The sequence below is a fragment of the Gadus morhua genome, chromosome 13, assembly GCF_902167405.1.
Source record: "Gadus morhua chromosome 13, gadMor3.0, whole genome shotgun sequence".
Classification (NCBI taxonomy): domain Eukaryota; kingdom Metazoa; phylum Chordata; class Actinopteri; order Gadiformes; family Gadidae; genus Gadus; species Gadus morhua.
The window spans coordinates 16,665,236-16,684,994 of NC_044060.1; the positions used below are offsets into that span (position 1 = coordinate 16,665,236).

At 48.4% G+C, this 19,759-nt stretch overlaps 2 protein-coding genes across 7 annotated transcripts in view; one reads left to right on the forward strand and one right to left on the reverse strand.

Moving 5' to 3' along the window:
- The window catches only part of kcnab2a (potassium voltage-gated channel subfamily A regulatory beta subunit 2a), a 65,657-nt gene extending 64,156 nt beyond the window's left edge, over window positions 1–1,501 (forward strand). For all 6 annotated transcript variants that reach the window (XM_030375834.1, XM_030375836.1, XM_030375835.1 and 3 more), the window contains one exon: window positions 716–1,501. In XM_030375834.1, the coding sequence (XP_030231694.1) occupies window positions 716–805 (90 nt within the window). In that variant the 3' untranslated portion in view covers window positions 806–1,501. The remainder of the gene's footprint in view (window positions 1–715) is intronic.
- Window positions 1,502–4,458: 2,957 nt separating this feature from the next.
- The window catches only part of megf6b (multiple EGF-like-domains 6b), a 59,975-nt gene continuing 44,674 nt past the window's right edge, over window positions 4,459–19,759 (reverse strand). The window contains exons 16-38 of the mRNA XM_030375830.1: window positions 19,515–19,643; window positions 18,778–18,912; window positions 18,444–18,578; window positions 17,936–18,061; window positions 17,517–17,648; window positions 15,505–15,633; window positions 14,877–15,008; window positions 14,376–14,504; window positions 14,085–14,213; window positions 13,569–13,697; window positions 13,335–13,463; window positions 12,154–12,282; window positions 11,458–11,586; window positions 10,486–10,614; window positions 10,140–10,271; window positions 9,819–9,947; window positions 9,040–9,168; window positions 8,556–8,684; window positions 7,358–7,486; window positions 6,749–6,877; window positions 6,434–6,562; window positions 5,764–5,892; window positions 4,459–5,433 (exon numbers count right to left, since the gene is read on the reverse strand). Of these exons, the coding sequence (XP_030231690.1) occupies window positions 5,369–5,433; window positions 5,764–5,892; window positions 6,434–6,562; window positions 6,749–6,877; window positions 7,358–7,486; window positions 8,556–8,684; window positions 9,040–9,168; window positions 9,819–9,947; window positions 10,140–10,271; window positions 10,486–10,614; window positions 11,458–11,586; window positions 12,154–12,282; window positions 13,335–13,463; window positions 13,569–13,697; window positions 14,085–14,213; window positions 14,376–14,504; window positions 14,877–15,008; window positions 15,505–15,633; window positions 17,517–17,648; window positions 17,936–18,061; window positions 18,444–18,578; window positions 18,778–18,912; window positions 19,515–19,643 (2,921 nt within the window). The 3' untranslated portion in view covers window positions 4,459–5,368. The remainder of the gene's footprint in view (window positions 5,434–5,763; window positions 5,893–6,433; window positions 6,563–6,748; window positions 6,878–7,357; window positions 7,487–8,555; window positions 8,685–9,039; window positions 9,169–9,818; window positions 9,948–10,139; window positions 10,272–10,485; window positions 10,615–11,457; window positions 11,587–12,153; window positions 12,283–13,334; window positions 13,464–13,568; window positions 13,698–14,084; window positions 14,214–14,375; window positions 14,505–14,876; window positions 15,009–15,504; window positions 15,634–17,516; window positions 17,649–17,935; window positions 18,062–18,443; window positions 18,579–18,777; window positions 18,913–19,514; window positions 19,644–19,759) is intronic.

Sequence of the window (19,759 nt, forward strand, 5' to 3'; positions counted from 1 at the left end):
TTAGCAAACACAAATGAACACAAAACATCAATGGAAGACATTGCAATGGAAAACATGATTTTTATAAATAACAAGCCAAGCCACTCTCTCTCTCCTGTCCACTTATCCCTTCTGGGAATAAATTCCTTCCCAAAAAACGAATGATAAAATCAACCTCCTGATCCTTAGTTAACCTACACCACCTACTGTAGACTGTAATTGTTTTAGATTAATCTTCTTTTTCTCCTATTTGTTAAAACAACTTGTATTTTTAGTCATACTGAATGCATTTGGGCACTCTTTCAGCTGTTCTATTTGTATTCACATCCGAGATCTCACATTCTCTCTCTCTGCCTCTATTTCTCACTACGTCTCTGTCTCTCTCTCTCTCACTCGGTCTCCCTCTCTATCCGTCTCCCTCTATCTGTCTCTGTCTCTCTCTATGTCTCCCTCTCTTTCCATCTCCCTCTCCCTCTATCTGTCTCTGTCTCTCTCTCTCTCACTCTGTCTCTCTATCCTTCTCCCTCTCTGTCTGTCTCTGTCTATCTCTATGTCTCCCTCTCTTTCCGTCTCCCTCTCCCTTTATCTGTCTCTGTCTCTCTCTATCCGTCTCCCTCTTCATCTCTATCTGTCTCTATGTCTCCCTCTCTATCCGTCTCCCTCTTCCTCTATATCCGTCTCCCTCTCTATCTGTCTCTGTCTCTCTCTCCCTCTCCCTCTCCCCCTCTCTCTGCAGGTCCTCCCCAAGCTGTCATCTTCCATCACCCATGAGGTGGACAGCATCCTGGGCAACAAGCCCTACAGTAAAAAGGACTACCGCTCCTAACGGCCAGCGGGCCCTCACACCGCCCCGCCCCGCTCACATGCGCCGGGGGATGACAACAACCAAGAAACACACACACACACACACACACACACACAGACACACACACACACACACACACACACACACACACACACACACACACACACACACACACACACAAAAACACACAAAAACACACATCTTTGCCTGATCCTCTTGTCTGCTTGAGCTTTTACGGAATGAGGCCCTTGGCGCATGAGTCTGGTCCAACGTCGGCCACCCCAGGGCCCCTGTTCCGCCCCCGCCCCCGCCCCCCCCTCCCCCTCCCCCCACTCATAGATCTGGTGGAGGATTCGATGAGACGAACTGGACAGAGATACAGGGTGGGTGGGTGGGGTTTGTGTGCATGGAGGCAGGCTCCAGTGGGAAAGGGGATGGGGAATTGAGACGCGTTTGGACACAACAGTCATTAGGGGGAAGTTAGGGACTTGAGCTCATAGTACAAATCAGTTACGTGTTCAAGATAGCTGAACAAAAGCATTACTAACTGGCAACAGCAACAAAAAAACGATCTTTAAGTAAAATGAAAAAAAAAGTTATAAAAAAAAGCAGATGCTTGCTTGGCTGTCAGATACATTTGTTTTTTATTTTTGATGTGTTTTATGTTTCTTTCCTTTTTTTGAAAAGCTGAATGCATTAAAAGCAAGATTAAGTTTATACTGTATAAATATCCAAGACTATTCTTCTCTGTTGCATATGTACCATAGTAGACATGTCAGTTCCTGAAAGGTTTTCGTTTACGAATATCTGTGTGCGATGCTGTCATCATGGGGTTTTTTCGGGGGGGTTTTCAACCGTTGTTTAGTTTGTGTTGTCTTAAATCGTCGGTTGTACAAGCCCTCGCTGTAGGCTTAACCAATCAGCACTTTAGTATCGCAAGTGGTCGCAGTGTTGGAGTACTAATAAAAGGATAATAGGTGAGAGGACGGGCCGCTACTAGAATCGTCTCCCAAGTCATTGCGCTATACATATCTGGGTCCAATGTCTGTCATCAGTATTCCTGTCCTCTCACGTCCTTCCAATCTGCCAATATCTCTGTCCCTCCCCACTTATATTCTCAACATTTTTGGCTTGCTTCTTCTTCTGTGGTACTGTTTGCCAAGCCTGATTCTCTCTTACCCTGGCCCTCGGCGTGGGAGCAGTGTCCACCATGGGTGCAACACTGCCCTCTGCTGGATAACTGTTGTCATCATTTGAATTGGCCAATTGAGAGCGTAGGCCAGAGTGCTATTTGAGAGACCTGGGTGTTCAAGAGTCCATTGCCCACAACAAAGTGGAGCCGAACTGTGGAGCACATTATATAATGTGTGTATGTAGTGTTCCACGTCTGTTCCACACTGGTGTTTTGGTAAGAGGACTTGGAGAGGTACAGTTCCAGTAGGTGGTCAGTACCAGTTCTGTGTCAGCATTATGCACATAATCTCCTCTCCCCATCCAGTTGAGTGAGAATGCCTCGTTTAAACAGTTACATCTTACTGGGCCCTTTTAGTGTTCCAATTATTCTTTTCTTTTCTGTGGACGGAAGCACATTGGCTGCCTCTCGCCCCTGACATATGGGAGCGAAGATGGATTCAGATACGTTGCTCAGTGGAGAATAGACATATTTGTTTCTGTCTGGTCTGGATTGTTGTTTGAATATGTTAAAGTCAGCAGCTCAGGGAACAGAATGTTAGTGTGTGTAGGGGGGTGGGGGGGGGAGCAAGTTGTCTAGGTGTAAGCGCGCACACATGCTGAGGAGCTTTTATTTACTCGGAAGTTACCCATGTCTCTAGTCCCTCTCATGGGGGGCCACTGGGGATACTTATAATGTCTGTGGCATTTCACGTGGCTTGAGCCAAAGATGTTCCGCTCTTCTCTTCTCATAATAGTTACTACTACAACCCTAAGGCCTCTCTCTTCGCCCCCCAAATGTTATATTACTCCTCTTCCCTGCAAGGGACGGAGCAGATCATCCGAACGCATGCACCAAAACCCAGCTTGTTATCTCAACCATAGTACGGACCTTTACCCCATGTATCTCGTCGGGCCTCCACCACGCTGTGATTAATGCTTTAGTCCTCCTCCATATAAACGGTATGCATAATAAGACTCCGCTTCGGGAACATTACGGTTCCTCTTTAGGCAACAGTAAGCCCACGTATGATAACCCATACATTAAGAATAAAAGCCGATTAATGATCGCTATACCCCCGTCCCCACAGGATTCACAGCTATTCATCGGCCCCCTTTTTGGGGGACCCTTACTGTGATCAAAGCACAGGTGGATAGCATGCGGACCCTCCCCCTCCGCCCCATCGTACCCGAGGGATGAGCAGGTCACTAACTACCTTAACTAACTAACTTAACTACAGATTCAATTTTAGCGATAACAATATACAGTGTTTTGCAAAACCAAGAATGGTGGCGACACGAGCATAGGGTGTTGAAGCTCCTCAGGCAAAGTAAAGCGGGGTTTAGAAAGGGTGGATGGTAACGTTGTGAATAAGATGGATGTTTTGTGGACTCATCAGAAAAAACGTCAAGGTGGAGTTTTTATTTTTTAACCGCAGCAGGAACAATATTAATCATTTCTTTGGGGGGGGTATCATTAAATATTTATACGCGAAAGAGATACGGATAAACTGATAACATGTTAGCTCGTTGTGTTAATGGATCTCTGTGTACGTTTGTGCGCTGTAATTTATGGTACGTCGGTGAATTTAAATTCGCCTGAGCCAGCTTTTCTTTCTCTTTTTCTCCAGGTAAAAAAATCTAAATATCGACAAAAACATTAAGTTCATTAGACTGTGACATTTCCCCTGTGTCTTCATATTTTCATGAGCAGGGAATGGAGAGTAAGTATTCTGCAGCGTGCTGGGTGGGGGGGGGGGGTTCTCTGTGCGGACATTTTTAAACGTTTTTTCCTGTGGGGTATACCTTCTATCCCGCAGTGTTGCACAGGGCTCATCTCTGAATCACCTGCACTTGCGTTGTGAGAAACATCTGGACCGTCGCCGGCGTTACCGTGCACCGTATTCATAGCAATGTTTCAAAAGCTTCATTAAAAGGCTGCAATAGTGAAGCGTCCTCTCTGACCTGGATTACTGATGGATGTACAGGAAATACAGTGCTTTGAAGGGGCTCCACCTTTGTTTATTTTAGACGTACAAAACAATTTGTTTTAGACAATATAAATCAGACACACCGATTATATGTCATGGCTTCTTAAATGGAAGATCCAAGGTTAAACAGAATATATTTTTTATGTTGGAGCGATTCGGGAAAGTTTTTTTTTTGTATTTTTACCATGCTGCATTTCCTCTGTTAATATTGTATCAATATAGAGACTGACAAAATAAGCAATTGATTTGTATCGTTGTGTGCATTGAGGTATGCTCTGAATTGAATGCAAATGGTGGACTAAATTCACTCTATGAAGACATCCGAGTGAGAGTAAGATATCTCCCTGGGTCTGTATATAGTTTGACCTTTGTATATATTTATTATTTTTGGTTGTGATCACCTCAGCCTTTTTCTTTCATTTGCAGGCATTGCTAACTGCACTGTGCTTGAATCTGAATTTAGACAGGATGTACAGCTTTACTCTTTAATGAAATTAAAATGACAATGGGAAAAAACGGACGCAACACTGTTTATTATTTGTGCCCCGTATGAGTTGCATACACCGACTTCATAGGCTTGCCGACCATTTTTCTCCCATTGGTGGACATGAAATATAGCTCCAGTGAACAATTAAATATACATTAACACAAAAACGACGTGTATTCAAATGTGTACAGCTGTGAAATATAAATATAACTTGGCAATTTATACATATAAAAAAAGGTTATTAAGCTTTACTCCATGCATCTATGCATTGCGGTTGATAATCGCCAGTTATTCTAAAAGCAGGGGCCTCCTCCTGACTTCTCCTTTTAAAGAATTCGGTGAACCGCATTGTGCTAAATGTATTTTAAACTGTACAACATCGTATGGCCCCACAGGCTTGCACACTGTGAAGAAGCATAGCACCAATAGTTGGAGGATTTCACTTGATACACATACAGAGCTGCAAACCACTTCATTGCATTATTAAAATATGATCACTTGGAGTGAAGTGTGGTGTCATACCTAGCCACACCATAAATGTAGAGTAACTTTCACATACTTTAATTCTTAATATTATGCTCAACTATCTTTGCATTTGTTATGGACATAAACCGGACAGCATAGAGACAAAATGGACAGCAGAACGCTCTCGGACCTATTGGACATCCTCGATGTAAAGCGAATGTGCTCTCTTGTCCCGTGCATAGACCTGAGGACAGCCAGAGCGTAGTGGAGGATCCTCGTGTTGTGTTTTAAAGTTGCCATGGGTGCTTTGCGCAACTCCCACCACAAAATGGGTCCTTCCCACCCCCCCCCCCCCCCCCTCAGGAACCACCTCAACAGTCTTCTCGTCAGCGCCCTGTCCCTCACCTGGGTGGAACCCTACGGTGAGTCGGTCTTAGCGGTGCTGGTGTGTGGCTCCCATCACTGGAGCAGTTATAACGCATTTTCCTCCAGCGTGTCTCCTACGATACTTCTCTCTGGGAGGCGGAGGGGTCCGTCTAAGAGGGGGGTGGGAACACAAAAGATCCGTCAAAGACACTTCGTCCAGGCTCAGCAAGAAACGGCCAACACCAGCCATAAGTGAGGTCTGCCTTTGTCTCCGGCGACCTCCTGCTGGACTGACCAGCGCTCAACACTTCTCTGGTTGTCAGCACAAACGTCCGGTGAACTCAACGCCGGAGACCTAATTATAGCCAGAGGTTGCCAACAGCGATGAGATAATGAGACCCTACAATGTTAACTGAGTGTTTGGGTGAGTTATAGCACTATGCACAAGACAGTAGCAATGTGTGAGTGCGTGTTTACAGTACACGACCAACAGTGATTACCTTCTTGACATGTGACTCCGATCCATCTGTTGAGACAGGTGCATTGGCCGTTTCTATGGTTACAGTGCGCCCCGTTTTCACACTGACAGGTCTCCGTGCAGTCCGGTCCATACTGGTTGGCCTTGCAGTCTGGACACACACACAGACCCCAAGTATTATTATAATGAATGGGCCACTATACACTTAATCAATATCATACGAGAGGGAGTGCTGATGTTCAGTATAACAGCCTGACCGTGAGGGTGGTATTGCTTCCGTAGAACAGTTCTACAGGGGCCATTTATAAGTTTACAGTAATCATCAACGTTAAAAATACATTTATTATTTTATTCAATCCTTTATTTGGCTTTGACAACACAAATAGTTCCGCAACTGGACTGGGACTGGACTGTTGCCATGCAGTACTTAAACATTATCCTGCCCACTAGCTTGATGCGTTGTGTAGGGCTAGACCTTAGCACAGGCCAGGCACTTTGTATCATGTAGGTAGAAACACCTGGATTGTGGAGTGATACATGTATGGTCAAACGTCCCGGTGCTGTCATACTCTATATCAGCACTGATGGAATGCCTTTCGTCCAATCAAATGGCTTGGTCATAACTAAACTGCTAAACGATACATGGTGACATGTTGAGCTCCCCCTAAAAAGGGGTCAGGAGGAATTGTTACCGATGTCACATCTGGCTCCGGTCTTCCCTGAAGGACACCGACAGGCCCCTGTGGTCGGGTTGCAGGGCGTGTCCCCTTCACAGTCACACACCCGGGAGCAGCCCTGGCCGAATGTGCCCTGTTCACACACTGGAAAGGAACACACAGAGGGGTGGAGGTTAAGGATAGCGAGGATGGGAAATGACTGCGATGATTAGGAATGCGTATGTGACTTGTGACATGATGCGGCAAACAGAAAAAGACCCCATGGTGGTTCTGATGAGGAAACCCAATTAAAAAGAAGACGTTAGAACAAACAACTCCACACCAACGGACCTCTGTGGCAGCGGGCGCCATGGTAACCCGGGGGACAGACGCACTGGCCCGTGGCCGGGTGACAGGACGCCCCGTTCATGCAGTCGCACTGCAGCAGGCAGAGGGCTCCGTGGAGACCGGGGGGGCAGCCTGGTCACACAACAGGGTTTCATTAGAGGGGAAGGGAGGGGGTGGATTAATTACACTAGTGCCATAGACACGGTTCTTAGTAGGGGACGATCTCAGGAAACCAGTCCCTGATAAATCTTCAAAATACATTAAAAGTAAATTGAACAACATCGTCCCTGTCCTCTCACAAAGCAATGGAACAGGTCTGCAGGACGGCAATCCCTCCCAGCCTCAGATTTGCACGAGCCTATTAAAAACCTGCTTAAATACCTACCTGGCATTTCCTCAATCTCTCCATCCATCCTTTTTGCTTTCACTCTTTTGTGAAAGCTAGATATTTGTTACATTTTGATAGTGGGCAGAGACTAGCTCAGAAACTGATCGCTGTTCCTAGTTTGAGTTCAAAAGGAGCAGCTCCAACACGAGGCCTTTCTGAGATGGATATGTAATAAAGAAATCCATTCCTCCTCTCTTCCTGGTGTGTTGCTGTGTATGCCTCACCGTGTTCACACAGATGACCGTAGTAGCCCGGCCCACACTGGCAGGCCCCCGTCACCCGGTCACACGTCCCGTTGTTCCTGCATCCACAGCGCAGCAGGCAGCCGGCGCCGAAGCTCCCCGCGGAGCACTCTGAGACACGGGGGGCAGGAACGCACTCGTTAGCCTACACCAGGGATGGGCAACTTTCATGATAAAGAGGGAGGCCATCAGAGGGCCACATGACTGCACACTTCAACTAAACGTGAGCTGAGAGAAGCTACACAATTTGGTATTTGGTAGATTTCATTTCCTGTATTCTGGTGCATTTTGAGGATGGCCACTAACTAAATAATCTTCCAGAAACATAACCTATGCACGGTATTTTAATTGAACCAACATGCATCATTTCATGTTTTCCATGCTCAAATAGCCACATTTCTATCAGTGCAAAGGGCTCACATACATCATCATTCAATGATGTCACAAAACTGAAAAACAGTGGCCCAACATTGAGTGCAACAACTCAATGAACTCAAACCCAACAAGCATGATATTCATTACAGTTGTAGTAGTTGTAGTGGCGACTTAAGTGGATATCTTTAATGACTGATTTCGTTTCTAAGCAAACTAGACGCATGGGTTTGCCTTTGAATACTATGAATTCTTCTCATCTTTCTTGACCGAGTTTTCTGTAACTCGATATTTGTATTTTTTTTTTTATTATTATTATTTATTTTTTTTAATTATGTGCGGGCCTGACTGAGTGAGGATGTGGGCCGTATGCGGCCCGCGGGCCGCCAGTTGCCCATCCCTGGTCTACACTGTCCCAGGGTGGGGGGAACCAGAGGAGGAGGAGAACCACGCGGGCAGGTCCCGGAGGAGGAGGAGGAAGGGCAGAGCACCCGGACGGGGGCAAGCTGCTCCGCCACCAGGACAAGCTCCGGGTGGAAGGGGACAAACATGAGGCAGGGCTGGCCTGTGTCTCCATTGAGTCTTATTCAAAGGAGAGGCCAGACGTGTGCGCAGTGGTATGATAGATTAAAGATGTGTGTAGTGGTATGGTAGTAGGACAGAGTGAAGATGTGTGTGCAGTGATATGATAAAGTAAAGATGTGTGTAGTGGAATGGTAGAGGGAAGATGTGTGTGTAGTGGTATGGTAGCAGGACAGAGTAAAGATGTGTGTGTAGTGGTGTGGTAGCGGGACGGAGTAAAGCTTACCTGTATCACAGTGCTTGCCGGCCCAGCCCAGTCCACAGGTACAAGTACCAGAGGCAGGATCACACAGACCTCCATTACTGCAGTTACAACGATGGGCACAGCCTGCACCATACCAGCCTGGGGAACAGCCTACACACACACACACACACACACACACACACACACACACACACACACACACACACACACACACACACACACACACACACACACACACACACACACACACACACACACACACACACACACACACACACACACACAGACTTTAAAGAGTATCTTTCAAGTCTTTTGGATTTCTTTTTGAAAAACTATAAAAAAAACTCTTCAAAGGGCAACGTCACTCTCAGGATGATAATCTGCCTCGTGATTGGCTTACGCAGATGCAACCCCGCCCAGTGTCTGAAAAAGGCTGCTTAGACGGAAGAACCTTCAGCCTGAGTCGTGCGGTGGGCCCGGCTGGGTGTGCTGTGTGATGACTCACCGTGGCCGCAGTCTTCTCCTCTCCGCCCCGGGTTGCAGACGCAGCGGCCAGACGCCGGGTTACTGTGGGCCCCCGCCACACACAGGGCCACCAGGGCACAGTCAGCGCCGTAGCGCCCTGCAGGACAGGCTGTCTCACACACACACACACGCGCACGCATACACACACACACACACACACACACACACACACGCACACACACACACACACACACACACACACACACACACACACACACACACACACACACACACACAAACATTCCCATTAGATATTACAATGTGAGGACATTGTAACACCAGGCCTCCCTTTAACTGGAGTCATTATTTAGCAACATTGCAATGATGCTAAAAGGTAGGCACCCCAGCTGATTCATTTTCTGGGGAACTTATAAGGAAAATACTTTTGTTATTATCTTAATTATTTTTGAATTTGGTTCTAGACTTTAGGCTAGTTCACCAGTTAAAAAAAATGAACTTAGAAGTGACTTAAGAGAAAATAAGTTAAACCCGAGAGGGGAGGGCAAGTAGAATCGTTAGGCGTTGAGCCTGATGAGGTTGAAAACCCTCCATATCAAAATGAGCCTTTATCTTACTTGTGTCATGTATTAGTTAGCTGATGTTCTGCGCGTGCACATTGCATTACAAAAACGTACTCAGCTCTAATCCTACCTCTGCAAAAATTAAAACAATTGTTTTTATCTGTTTGCTATTCAGATCCCCCTACATTAGTACAACCTGCAGGCCTCTCTTAAAATGATGCTGATCCAAGCCACTCACTGTTGTTGCAGTGCGCTCCGATGAAGCCCGCCGAGCACTCACAGGTGCCCGTGGCGGGGTTGCACTGGCCGCTGTTTTCACACTGGCACTCGCGGCCGCAGTTCGGTCCGTATCGGCCCTCTACACACGCTGAAACATTAAGAAATATCTGCTCAATATCGGCTGCACAAAATACACTCGAATCAGTCTGTTAAATATAATGCATACAATTATACATTTCTGTTAGGTTAGTTACACACAGGCTTTGTTGCTGAGGAGCATTACTTTAAATTAATTATTTTTTGACCATGTTTTACAAATTGAAATTGTGGTAATGCCTACTTTGTTTGCATCTGGGCCCATGGAAACCGGGGGCGCAGTAACACAGACCGGACACCGGGTGGCAGAGCTGGTTGGTTTCTGAACACTGGCACACCTGGTTACAGTTCAGCCCGTAGGTTCCCGGGAGACACGCTGTCAAGAAAGCAGATATTAGAACTCCTATTCACGTTAGTGACATTTGTTATTGTGCCATTTTATATGACTAAAATGTATTGGTTGTAGACCATGCAAACAACATATGTACTGGTTTGAGGTCATGAGATAAATTAGGTTGATTAAGCTAGTGTATTTGTTGACTTTACAGCCATAGATACAGATCTATCTAGTTCTAATACATCCTGCTCACCTTGTTCACAGCCGTTGCCGGTGAACCCGGGGGGACAGCCACACTCCCCGCTGATGTGGTGGCAGGAGGTACCGCGGGAACAGCCGCAGCGCTGCGAGCAGCCCGTCCCAAACGACCCGGGGAGACACGCTGAGACACACAGGAGGACCGGGGAACAGGACAGTGACTGTAGAGTACTGAGCGGAGGCTAGGCAGGGACCCATGTTAAGGTCAACATTACAGTAGCAGGCCTTAACTGGGGTGACAGATCTTTCTCTACAACCCCTTCTGTCTGGAACATTCTCTCGCGGCTTGCAGTGTTATATTGATACATCGCTAGATGAAAGAATATATTTATATTTCCTCATAGATAGATAACTTTATTGCCATGTCAACACAGTTGATTGGAATTTGTCTTATATATAATTTATCTCATATTGTATTACCCATTTTATTTAATTGGCCATGCTATGCTTTATTGTTCCTTTGTTTCCAGCTATTTGAATAAAACGTGTCTGAGATGATTAGAGTACATCTTACTTGGAGTTCATTGGCTTCATAGTGTGGTGAACACTAGTAAACACATGATGTGTGTGTTCCTTTATCACTAGTGTGTCGACTACTAGTAATAACATGATGTGTGTGTGTACCTTCATCACTAGTGTGTAGATCACTGGTAATAACATGATGCGTGTGTACCTTTATCACTAGTGTGTAGACGACTGGTAATGACTTGTTGTGTGTGTACCTTCATCACTAGTGTGTAGACCACTAGTAGTCACATGATGTGTGTGTACCTTCATCACTAGTGTGGAGACCACTAGTAGTCACATGATGTGTGTGTACCTTCATCACTAGTGTGTAGACCACTAGTAGTCACATGATGTGTGTGTACCTTCATCACTAGTGTGGAGACCACTAGTAGTCACATGATGTGTGTGTACCTTCATCACTAGTGTGGAGACCACTAGTAGTCACATGATGTGTTTGTACCTTTATCACAGAGCTTTCCTCTCCAGCCGGGGGGACACAGGCATTCCCCCGTCACGTGGTCACACAGAGCTCCATGCTCACAATGGCACCTCTGCTCACAGCCGGCGCCAAAGCGCCCCGCATCGCACCCTGTGACAGGGGGAGTAGCGGAGCTCGTCCATCACGCCTGGTTAAACATGCATCTAGTCCCTAAAGCATACTTCCACTCAAAACAACACGGCAGACTAAATCAGAATGTTTTTTTCTTCTGATGGATTTATCTTAAATCCACATCGTTTCATTGAGTGCTCGATGCTGTTTCCATATTTGTAGAAGGAACAGCACCTTCTGTGTCACATCCTTGAACTCTCTGGGTTCTGGCAAGTAGGGGAACAAATTTGTGATGTCACTATCAGATTGAACTTATCATTCGCAAATATATGCAAAAACGATTGGACACGTTTGACTCCGGATGAGCAGAGTGAAGAAGTTTGGGGTGAGGTAATTGAGTGTTGCTCAAATCCTGGCATTCTCAATAAAAGAGTAAAAGTATACAGACCCAGCTAGGGACTTTCCCAGCAGTTTATTGAACATTTTGGACGACCAAAAATATGTGACGACTTCACTTGCCACATCTATGCATTATTCAACACATCATGCATCATTTTGTGGGAGGTTTGAAACCTGGTGTGCAGGAGTGTTGGGCTCCAGGCCTACCTCTCTCGCAGTGGTCTCCCACCCAGCCGGCAGCGCAGCTACACTGGCCTGAGTGTCTGTCGCACCGGCCTCCGTTCTCACACACACACCGCTGCTGGCAGTCCACACCGAACTGGCCGACCGCACATTCTGGAGACATACACACACCACACACACACACACACACACACACACACACACGAGAATGATGACATGTGCCTAGTCAGGGTGCAAATCCCTCCTTGCGAGAGACCTTTGTGCTGAGGGCAAGGATCCTCATTAATAACTTGCAGCTGGCCCCTAGCCGTAGCCTAGCCTAGCCTAGCCTAGCAGATAGTTGGCATGGAGTCAGGGCAGCAGCCACTGAGTTTAAGAGGGTAGAGAACATTCCAGGGGCTGGATTAGTCTTCCTGTGCTTGGCACGGTAAACCCAGGAGAAGGGTGTGGGGGGGGGGGGGGGGCGAGAGAGGCTTGAATGAGAGAGAGAGAGAGAGAGAGAGAGAGAGAGAGAGAGAGAGAGAGAGAGAGAGAGAGAGAGAGAGAGAGAGAGAGAGACGTTTACAGGGCAGACAGGAGGGCCTGGACTCTGTTAGACCTGTCTGCAGTGTACACATAGACACACGCATGCACACGCATATGTACACGCACACACACACACACACACACACACACACACACACACACACACACACACACACACACACACACACACACAGAAACACAGAAACGCACACACACATGGTGGCAGGAAATTACACTTGAAATGAAAACAAATGACCTAAGAGAGTAAATTAGACGGAGACTGCTTCATCCTGGATATTAGTCTAAGAAAACAACACTTGACCAGGGGGTCACCGTGGTAATTACTGCCATAGTGGCTCAATGGTATTCTTGGTGATGTTTCATGTCTACATTTCTGTCCAGGCTCGTCTAGTCAAAATCATTAGGGTTTTTCCAATAACCCAACATTCCCTTGGCCAACCGTATGTTTCTGAATGCATGCAGGGTGTTGCAGGCGGTGCGTGACCACGTGGCCAGTCATACAGAACACCAGGAGACGGTATGAGGGACTGGGGAAAGTCCCGGGAGAACAAACAGTGCGGCCCGCCGATGGGTGTGCGGTGGGACGACGATGGATGGATTCTGTGATATGATATTCAGTATAACATTATAGTCTCCCGTCAGAGAAGCGCATTCCTCACCCAGCTCACAGGCCGAGCCCATCCACCCCTCGGCGCAGGCGCACCTCCCGTCTGTCTTGCCGCACGTGGCCTCGTTCTGACACAGGCACCTCCGGCGGCAGTCCGCTCCGTAGAAACCCGAGGGACATTCTGGGGGAAAAAGAAAAAATCACAAAAGACAAGTTATCACGGGACGGCTGGGTTTGAGGTGCGACCCGGCGTCTGCCCGTCACCCGTATGTTTCGGGACACTGACCTCCTGTGCAGTTGGGTCCGGTCCAGCCCGGGGCGCACACACACTGCCCGCTGGCCGGGTGGCAGCTGCCCTCGTTATGGCAGCCACAGCTTTGGTTACACCCGTCGCCATAGGAACCGTCCGGACAAGCTGCACAGACCAAAACAATGTGACGACCTTCAGATGAACCGCGCCGATCAAAAGGATGGAGGACCGCCCATTGTGCCGGCATGGGACGGAGACCGCAGGCCGCGGGGGGAAAGCCCACTCCGCTGCTTTCTCACGTCTGATCATTTTCGGAGCTGGCCTCCCTCCAAATAACTTCCAATCACCGAGTGTCTGCTCTCCTTTTGTGTGCCTGTACTACAGAGCCCGTCTACCCCAGTCCCACGCCGAGGCACGCCCTGTCCGATCTGCAGACATTCAACAGTGGAAGATGTTCCCATATCCCGGTCACATTAGAACCCGCCCCCTCTCGCCGCGACACACAGATTGGGTTGAAGGAGTGTGTGTGTGCGTGGAATGCGAGGGACTCACTCAGATTGCAGTGCGGGCCGATCCACCCCGCGGGGCAGGAACACACACCGCTGGCGTGGTCGCCTCTCCCCCCGTTCAGACACACACTCCTCTCCTGGCAGTCCAGGCCGTAGAAGCCCTGCGGGCAGGCTGCAACGCGCACAGATCAGAGGGCGTCACAAGGCGGCCCCGGGAGCATCCATCCGTTACACCTCGAGGGCCGGGGAGGCCCGAGACCAGCAGGCGGCATAACGCGCGACGGCGAGTGCTTGATGACATCAGTTGATGGCGTTGTTGTCTGTTTTCCCGTACGTTTTTCACAGAAGCTCCCGGTCCAGCCGACGCGGCAGGTGCACGCGCCGCTCACGTGGTCACATGACGCCTGGTTGTCACACTGGCAGCGCCGGCGACAGCCCAGACCGAACGTCCCGCCGGGGCACTCTGAGGAGGGCGAGGGGGGAGAGATGATTGATTGTACTCTGACATTAACGTGAAAGGAAAAAGTCAAATGGAACACAACAATTATTATAAATCAAACTTTGTATTTGGATTTTAAACCTTTTACAGTTCCGTGTTGCTTGTAAATCGCAGCTACTCCAAATCAGATGGAAAAGGAAGTCCATAAAAGCATTGATTTATACAACTATATAAATTGACCAGGCTAATTTAAAGCAGAATGTAAACACACACACACACACACACACACACACACACACACACACACACACACACACACACACACACAGACACAGACACAGACACAGACACACACACACACACACACACACACACACACACAGGGCCTCCACTCACGGTGCTGGCAGCGTGCTCCCGTGTACCCCGCCTCACAGTTGCACTGGCCCGTGGTGGCGTCACAGCTGCCGTCGCCGTTCTTACAGTCGCAGGCCTGGACGCAGTCCTCCCCCCAGTGGCCCGCGTCACACGCTGGCCGCCGCACACACACACACACACACACACACACACACACACACACACACACACACACACACACACACACACACACACACACACAGGGTTAGCATCCTCTGCTCCGTCTGACAGATCATTAGTGTTCATTGGTTACACCCCGCGGCGGGCCGAGGCCGCCAGATGTCTGCTTCATCTCAATCCGTCTCCTGTGGCACCCAATGGGTTTCTTGAAAAAGGTTTAGGAGTTTTTTACGGTTGCCTCAGATGGAACATTTGACTGTACCTGGGCGCTGGTCCTCCTGCTAAAACGGGGGTTTCCCTCCCCTTTCATTCAACCTTTATTAACTCAGGGAAAGGCCATGGAGAGCAGGCTCTCTTTTTCAGTGACACCCTGATGAACAACATATACAAATAAAAAGAGAAATCCAAATGCACAGCAGATATGAACAGCCGGCTAACAACCAGAACATGATGAGGGGCTTGAACGCGGATGCGCCGTCGTGCTCCGTACCTTTCCTGCAGCTGTGTCCCGTCCAGCCCGGGGCGCAGGTACAGCGCCCGGTCACCGGATGGCAGTGCGCGTTGTTCTCACACACACACTTCAGCTGGCAGCCCTGTCCGAACCAACCGACCGGACACGCTGAAACACACACAGAGGGGGTTTGTTATTATTATTATTTAGACATCCAGCAGAACTAATGGACACTCATCTGCACTCAGCAAAGGAGTCCCACAGACACATGTGTGTGTAGGCCCGCTTAGGGATGGAACTATAGCAACACAATCCGTCTTCAATCCCTTCAGGGGTTGGCAGTAGCTCAGGAGGTAGAGTGGGTTGGCTAGTAACCGCAAGGTTGCTAGTTCGATCCTCGATGTGTCCCTGAGGAAGGCACCTAAACCCGAACTGCTCCTGACGAGCTGGCTGTCGCCTTGCAAGGTTGAACGTCAATGTGGGAATGTGTGTATTAATGGGTGAATGTCGGGCAAATATTGCAAAGCCCTTTTGATAAAAGCGCTATATAAATATGTCTAGTTTACCATTTAACTTCAATCCATCCTTCAAGACCAAAATAAAAAGCAGACCACTCGAACGCTTGAGGGACAGCAGCTGGAGGAAATCTATTGAATAACGAACGCAGCACTAAATTAGGGCTTGTCATAGTAGCAGGGGGGAGAGAGTGATTGCCTCAAGGTAGCTGTGTGTGATCCTGGAGACATTAGTCACTACAACTCCCCCCCCCCGGACAAAGTGCTCCCCTTGAAAGCTGGGATGGGTGGTGTGGAATTTGAAACCAGTCATGTCTAAAACATGACGCCCCTGTAGTCACAGCGTAGAGTTATAGATGTACCACCATAGGGCAGGGTCCATGTTCAATATTTCAGAATTTGTTGCATAACTCCTTCGTCTGGCTTTAAGCAGCAGGTCGGCCCTCACACGGGGAGGGATGTGTGTGTTGGAAGACCATCTGGGGGGGCTGACCGGTCCGGACCCCTGACCCCCCCGGGAGCAAACGGAACACGTTGCGCTTGAAGGGGTTGTGTAAATCCCATTAAGACGTACGGTCATGTGGCAGGGCAGAGGAAGAGGACACACCTGGCAACACACACGCACACGCACAGCCCCAGCCCTGAGCAGACCCACAACAACCCCGCTCCAAACCCTTACTCACACAACACACAACACAGCTTAAGAACAATGAATTGCGCTTTATTTATGCGAGTTATTTAAAAAAAAACATAGTAAGTGTGTGTGTGTGTGTGTGTGTGTGTGTGTGTGTGTGTGTGTGTGTGTATGTGTATGTGTGTGTGGGTGTGGGTGTGGGTGTGGGTGTGTGTGTGTGTGTGTTTGGGGGGGAGGATTATGAGACCCACTACCATGGTGGGGGGTACCCCCCCACCATGGTGATGGACGGCAGCCAATATGCGGCTGAGTGCTCACCACACACTGACTGTCACAGTGGACCGCCGACTGCAACGATGCCATCCAATTAGACAGCGGTCATTGATTGGGGGGCCTTATTGGTACAAGCGTCATGTTGGGAATTTTGCCAGGACACCGGGGTTAGCAACCCTACCCTAGCGAAAGGTGCCAAGGGATCATCAGTATCCAAGTGGAACGTCTCATCCGAAATGAAGCTGCCCTACGACAGGGCAGAGTCTGCGTCTCCGTCCCGGGTTCAGGAAGGACCTTATATAGGCCAAAACTAAAAGGGCCACTCATAAACCTTTTATGGCGACCTTTGCGCATGTGCACTGCCAGCTGTGTCCGCTCAGCCTCCACTGAAGGGTTAGACGTTGCTGGTGCGTGGTAATGGGACAAGGCCTAAAACTGCCCCATAATACTTTATATAACAATCTGTTCCACTTTGTCTCGACACTTAAGAACCAATAACATTCAGGCATGTTGACCGCTGTTGCTGTTGTTGTGTTGGTCAACACAGAAACACACACAAGTAAGCACCCACACACACGTACACACACGCACTCACATACACACACAGAGGGTGTGGGGGGAGTACTCACAGTCCTGGCAGAGTGTGCCGCTGAAGCCCGGTGGACATGCACAGGAGCCGTTGTGTTTATCGCAGACGCCGCCGTGTTCGCAGGCCGGACAGCTCTCTCTGCAGGCCGGACCCCAGTAGCCCTCCTCACACACTGGAACAAAAGCGGGGCTTCAGTCACGTTCAGCCACGCATACACAGTACACACTCCGCATGGTGACGGGATCATAGACATGGAATGAGTCGTTTTTCATCTCAAACTGGAGGATACAACTGCTTTGTGATATTTTTAGCTAAAGTAAATATCAGCCACCACTTGTAAATTTGTAACTTTATTACCTTCCCATCACTATCATTGTTATTTACTCATATTTACTAAATGGCCAGCCTAAGCTGGCGGTTGTGTGGGCCCAACTTGGGCCTGGAGCCGGTGGGACTCACGGTTCTGGCAGTGTTTCCCCGAGGTTCCCGCGGGACAGCGGCACTTCCCCGTCACCTCATCACAGGGGGCTCCCGTGCAGTTACAGGCCTGGTCGCAGCCCGGCCCGAACCGGCCCTCTGGGCACTCTGCAGTCACACACACACACAGGGGTGTCCATCAAAACCTCAACATGGTGGCCTCTGCATTATTGAAACGTGAAAGGTTGCAAGTAGTGCATTAAAAAGAGATAATATAACAAAAATAAATCGAATTGCCTGAATACATTTTATTTTGTTTTTGGTATTGCCGTTACGGCACCAGAATCTACGAGGGGTGCGATGAATCACTGCCGCTAACTGACAGACATGAAAAAATATAACGTGGTTGCCACGTAAATGTAATAAATAATATGTTCATCACAATGAATAATTGCCATCAAAATATCAGGCTTAATTATTTGAATCCTAAATTTTGTCCTTATCGTGTAGGCCTAGTGCTAACCCTGACACCCACGCAATAATAACAAACCTTGCTCGCAGTTGTTGCCACGACGACCGGCCGGGCATTTTCTCTGGCACTCCCCGGTCACGTGATGGCAGGACACACCTGGAGGACAGGTGCACTTCTTCTCACAGCCCGTTCCGTAGGAACCCGGGTCGCATTCTGGAGACGCACACACACACACACACACGCACACACACACACACACACGCACACACACACACACACACACACACACACACACACACACACACACACACACACACACACGTTACCCCAAAGATCAAGAAGCCCATCCAGGGAGCACGCCTGCCAAGCAGACCACGACATGTGCTTCCTTTTTCCCTTGGACAAGGTTTACCTTGGCCGCAGGTGTTGCCACGGTAACCGGGTTTGCATACACAGGTGCCATGGCGACGGTGGCACTCCAAGGTGTTCTTCTGGAGGCACGGACACTCTCCAGAGCAGCCCGCACCGAAGGCCCACTTGGGACAGGCTGGGACACACACAGAGCCAGGACAAACATTCTGCTACAAATGCTTTCAGGAGGAAACCCCTGATGCTTTGGTTCACTTTCTTTTTCCTATAGGCTATTCTTTATTATAATATTTTTGTACTCCTATACATTTATTTATGTATTCATTTATTTTGTGAACATGTGATTCTATTTGGCTGTGTGTTTTGGCCGTGTCATATTGCCTGTACACTACAGGCAGGGCCTCGTTAACGAGCGTCATAGGACTCTGTTGAGCTTCTCTGTGCCAATAAAGGTTGACTTTTTTCTCTCTTATATCTGGATGAAGGCATTGAGCTGTAGAACGAGGAGGGTGATTACATTTTCATTTAGTGATTTAGCGCTTTGGATAAAAACAGTGATAATAAAACCCTACAGCTTTATATTCAGGGTAACCTACATCAACACCGTTAAGTATTTTAACCAACACACAAAAACAATTTTTCCACATCGGAACCCATCCTGTGAAGTTTGCAGAGTTACAAAGTTCAGGTAGACTTCACCGTAGGTCACTCTGGAACAGTCTCTAATAGATGACGGTACACAAGGGACTATGCTTCGGTGGACCAGCTGTGTAGACTTACGGAGGTGGCAGAACCTCCCGTAGAGCCCGGGCTCACACAGACACGCCCCGTAGGTCCGGTGGCAGCGGCCGTTGTTGGCACAGTTACACTTCTTGTTGCACTGCTTTCCATAGAAGCCCTTTGGACAGCCTGCAGAGGCACACACGCACAAGCGCACACAGCTCAAACCACTGGCTTTAACGTTCATGACATCAGTTCACTTTGGGGACATGATAGAGAGGAGGAACTACAAATCATAACAATTT